Source organism: Macrobrachium rosenbergii, chromosome 49 (genome assembly GCF_040412425.1).
Source record: "Macrobrachium rosenbergii isolate ZJJX-2024 chromosome 49, ASM4041242v1, whole genome shotgun sequence".
In the NCBI taxonomy this organism is placed as follows: Eukaryota; Metazoa; Arthropoda; class Malacostraca; order Decapoda; family Palaemonidae; genus Macrobrachium; species Macrobrachium rosenbergii.
Genome location: NC_089789.1, coordinates 36,918,606 through 36,923,605, shown reverse-complemented (window position 1 = coordinate 36,923,605; position 5,000 = coordinate 36,918,606). Strand labels below are relative to the sequence as shown.

Genomic DNA, 5,000 nt, shown 5'->3' with positions numbered 1-5,000 from the left:
CTTCTGTGTTTCCAGAAAATCGTTTGACTTGACTTTGACCGAGTTTGATTATGTGGACAGACTAGCTCGTGTATGTTCTGTCTGTCTGAGAAAAAAAGAAAATGGGATTTCAAACAGATATGTTGTGGGAGTGTGGGGTGAACATGGGAGTTTTGACTCAAACGAAGATTGAAATTAAAGAATATATGCAGAATATATGCACACGTAAAGCACACGCATAGATATGTATATGTATATATCACACACAAATGTACATAAATATACATACGCACATACATACATACATACTTATGAATGACTTACTATCTAGGATTCAGCACTGTATGGGTAAGACGTTACTAACAAAGGGTTTAGTTATGCCCGTAGACTTAGTAACTTTATGACATTATCATACCTAATTTCAGTATACATATGACTTAATACCTGGAAAAAGACTACTGTGGGAGTAAGACATCAATGGCACCAAGGGGGTGGGGCGTAGGGAAGGGGGGCTACAGAGAAAGTGGCAGGAGAGAGGGTGAGAGAGAGAGTAGAGGGGCGTGTTAGGGAGAAAGTGAGAGGTGAGAGGTGAGGAGTGAGGAGGGTGAGAGTAGGAGAGAGAGAGAGAGTAGAAGGGGGTGTTAGGGAGGAGAAATAGGGAAAAGTGAGAGAGAGAGAGAGAGAGAGAGAGAGAGAGAAAAAGTGAGGGATAGTTGGAGAGAGAGAGGAGAGAGGAAAAAGTGAGGATAGTTGGAGAAGAGAAAAGTTTATCAGTTGTCATTCAGAGTTATACTCAGGCATGCCAGGTTGGTCAGCTAGTTGTTCAAAAAATGAGGTTCATTACCATTACCATAGGAATTGATTGTCTTTCCCGAGGACATTCCTCAGAGACACGACTTCCCCAGTGGATAAGGAAAAGCTAACGAACAGTGACCTCCAGACGGAATAAACCTTTTACCTCGTTTAATATTCCGTCGCCATTGCGTTCTCGCGGTAAGCATCGGTTATCCGCTATTTACTGCTTTGCCGTTCACGGAGGAACGAGTGATGTTGCTTCGTGCTTGTAACTCTCGCTAACGATGGAACAATGTGTCATAGATCATTGCATTAGAGTATGCGACGCGCGATTTAATGGGACAGTACGCTTGACGTAGGGTATGCAATGAATACGCGTGCGCACGTATATAAGTGTAATTTGTATTATACCAGCTTGTGTTTACATTATATATATATATATATATATATATATATATATATATATATATATATATATATATATATATATATATATAAACCAACTACAAACATCGTTAAATAACAATTCACATAACTCAGGAATAACACAATAACACCAGGGTAATTATAATTGATAATCGCTTCGTCATCAGTGGGGACTCGAATCGCTGCCTGGTTTAGAAACAACGATGTACAGTGACCTTTGACCACCGGCCATCAATGTGCGGTGTACGTGACAAACATTCATATATATTTATATACATACACGTATCAGTATTCCGTTCATCAATTGACATTATAAATCTTTCTTCTGATGTATAAGAATGAAGATTAAGAGCGCTGGACTTTGAAATAAAACAAGGAGCTTCACAGCACATATTGATTACTCATTAAATCCCCGATTGCAGGATAGACTTCTAAGTTTTGGAGAATGCAGGGGTTGGTGAGGTTCGACTCCCTGAACTGAGGGAGGTTGTGAGACCCCGACGGAATTTGAGATAGGTTTGTGGTACGCTGAGTCTGGTTGAGGATGTCCCGTATGTTACCAGCCCCGTATGTGAGCTGTTTAATTTTCAGAGGAGAGAGAGAGAGGAAGAGAGAGAGAGAGAGAGAGAGAGAGAGAGAGAGAACGCAATGCAATTAGATGATCGGTTCCTGTAAATTGACCTCATAAATACGAATCACATGTATTGTCAAAGACGTTTATTCTTCACCAGTCATTTTATTTCTAGAAATGCAATTCAAAAGAAAATGCCTCATTCACCCATTGGCTTCTGAACACAGAATGATCTGTCATGGGTGAAATTTATCTGTTATTTCACATTCATTTCAAAACACTTACTCAGTAACTTCATAAGTAGGACTTGAACCCGAGACAATAATAATATGCTCCATACAATTCTTCTCAGACTTCTATGGAACATATTGCACCCAACAGTTAATTCCCGTGTTATTGCAGTAAGTGCCATTTTCTGATGGGCAAATTACACTCATCATTGTCCGCGTAATCATGACAGCTGCATACAGTCATTCTCTCTCTCTCTCTCTCTCTCTCTCTCTCTCTCTCTCTCTCTCTCTCTCTCTCTCTCTCTCTCTCTCTCTCAGTGTATGTGTATATGCGATAGCATTATCTGAAGAATATATTGTCGTCCTATGTCAGTAGAGTCATTTCTTAGATCTACTTTTCTTTTCTCAAGACGTCTGCAGTCCCATTTGTCATCTCCTTTGTCAGACGTTCCTCTTTTTATTAAAACAGTAGTGCATTAGCGTTCCAGGACATCGGCACTCGTTATGGCGGCCCCTATTATTATTATTATTATTATTATTATTATTATTGTTGTGTGTGTGTATTATTATAAAACAAGGTCGAATTCTCTCAACTCATTTAACTAAGTCTGACTTTAACAAAAAGTGGCGATCATAAATTGGTTATTTTCGCATTTACTTTTATCGTTAATTGCAAATCCAGTTATTCTTGCCATAACGGTTACCGAAAGATTGTTAACTATTATTATTATTATTACTATTATTATTGTATTATTATTATTATTATTATTATTATTATTATTTTAAAGTCAATTCTCTCTCCTCATTTGACCGAGCCTGACTTTTGTTTTTAATAATAAGAGCGATCATAATTTTATTATTTTTTCGCATTTGTTTTTCAGTTGAATTGCTTCCACCTTCTTAATTTTTATTGTTAATTGTGTATTCAGTTGTTCTTGCCATTAGCGGTACGAACAGATGTTAACATTATTATTATTATATGAAATCCAGGTAAGTTCTCTCTCTCATCTCGACGGAGTCTAACTTTGTTCAGTACCCAAGAAGTTGGCTATAACTTTATTATTTTCCTCATGTATTTCTATGAAATTGTTTCCACCTTATTCCCCTTAGCATTAATTGTCTATCTTATCCTCGCCATTAACGATAACGAACAGATTGTTAACTCACCGTTCGGCAGGAACCTGACAGATATTTATTGATGCTTGTAACAGGTGCTTCATGGCGCAGGTGCGCACAAGTGGGTGCTAATCACCCCAGGTAATGCTTGTACACACACACGCACACACAATAATAGGGCAAGCTCATTTCTTGCGAGCACGCACGCGCGCAAACAATGCGAAGCATATGTCCTTACACGTGCAATTTATGTTTGCACTTGCCTGTATTTGTTTAGGCGCACTGGCTTGATGGGCGAACAACGATTTTCAGTCCTTCGTTAAATGAATTTAAATGCGTTGTGAGGGCTCTCTCTCTCTCTCTCTCTCTCTCTCTCTCTCTCTCTCTCTCTCTCTCTCTCTCTCTCTCTCGGCCGGAAGACCGGTGTTTCATTCTCGAACCGGACGACGGCGGACGAATAGGCGCTTTCACTCAAATCAAGTATGATTTTTTTGATTAAGCAATAAATTGGGTATCTAGATATTAGTTAGTGTTGTGAGTTATAGCAAGAATATGAGAGAGAGAGAGAAGAAAGAGAAGAAGAGAGAGAGAGAAGAGAGAGAGTTAAAAAAAAAAGAGAGAAAGTAGAGAGAGTGCGTTCAAAATGTGTACGAGAGAGAGAGAGAGAGAGAGAGAGTGTTCAAAATGTGTACTCATAACTGCAGACCAGAGAGATAGAGAGAGTGAGAGTTAATTCATTTAAAAAATATTATAGAGAGAAAAGAGAGAGAGAGAGATTCATAATGCAGAGAAACTGAAGGTAGAATTTGTTCACCATCATCTAAACAGGAATTTGGCATTGGTAGCAAAACTAGAGCAGAGGAGAGAGTGCAGAAAAGTAAATTTTCATCTTTGGGAAAAGTCAGTGGTGAAGTCATTCCTTGAGTATTTTAATCAATAATTTGAGAGGGCTTCGATGAGTTATTTTCAACATTTTGGGAAGTCATTCCTGGAGGAGGAGTATTTTTTACGTCGTCGGCTTCTGGTCTTTTCCTGCTCATTAGCTCAACATTTTGAGCTTGCATAATTCCACGCCCCCCATTTAAACGCTAATGCTTTTATTTGGTATCTCTTCAAGCCAGAACAATTTGCCAGGTCAAAAAACCCTGTAAATTGGTACAATTTTATGAAATTCTTTTGTATTTGTTCTTACCAACGATTGAATTTGATCGGAAAAGCGAGAACAAGAGCGTGGGTCAGCTTGTCAGCCTCATCCTATTGTTTTTGTTTGTTTTAATTACGCTAGCTGACGCCTGATGGAAGGCAGAATCAGTTCGTAGCAGCAACGAACCTCGATCAGTCTAAGCAGCAGACGAATTGGTACTTGGTCGTGTTTAGAGTCAGCCTGACGTCAGTACGTTGTGAGATAGTCAACTGATGGTTGGCAGCTCTGTCTTGTTGTCCCAGTGTTCCCCAAGATTGGGCATTGGTCAGACGACTTAAACCAAAGTTGCAGAAAAGTAAAATGCTTTGTTTCAGGGACAACTAAAAGCAATGTCTTTGCGTCTTTTGGGAAATGATGCTTTATCAGACATACATATATAATATATATATATATCAAAATAAATATATATATATATATGAAAAGCGAGATCATAATATATATATATATATATATATATATATATATATATATATATATATATATATATATATATATATATATATCCATCCATCCCAATAAGCGGAATGACTCAGGCTAATTCTCGAAGCATCGCCGTACTTAAGGAGTTGTAAGTGCCACCCTTGATCGATTTAAAGCACTCGTTTAATGTCTTCCACCGAGATCAGATCTTGGAGGAGGAGAGGTTGAAGTTGAGGTGGAGGGAGCAAGAGGGGGAGGG

At 38.5% G+C, this 5,000-nt stretch overlaps 1 protein-coding gene across 1 annotated transcript in view; it reads left to right on the top strand.

Annotated features, from left to right (window-relative positions):
* Nucleotides 1–5,000, top strand: part of LOC136832251 (tetratricopeptide repeat protein 28) — a 344,711-nt gene that overhangs the window by 297,735 nt on the left and 41,976 nt on the right. Inside the window, 1 exon segment of the mRNA XM_067093114.1 lies at nt 4,345–4,351. Within this exon segment, the coding sequence (XP_066949215.1) occupies nt 4,345–4,351 (7 nt within the window).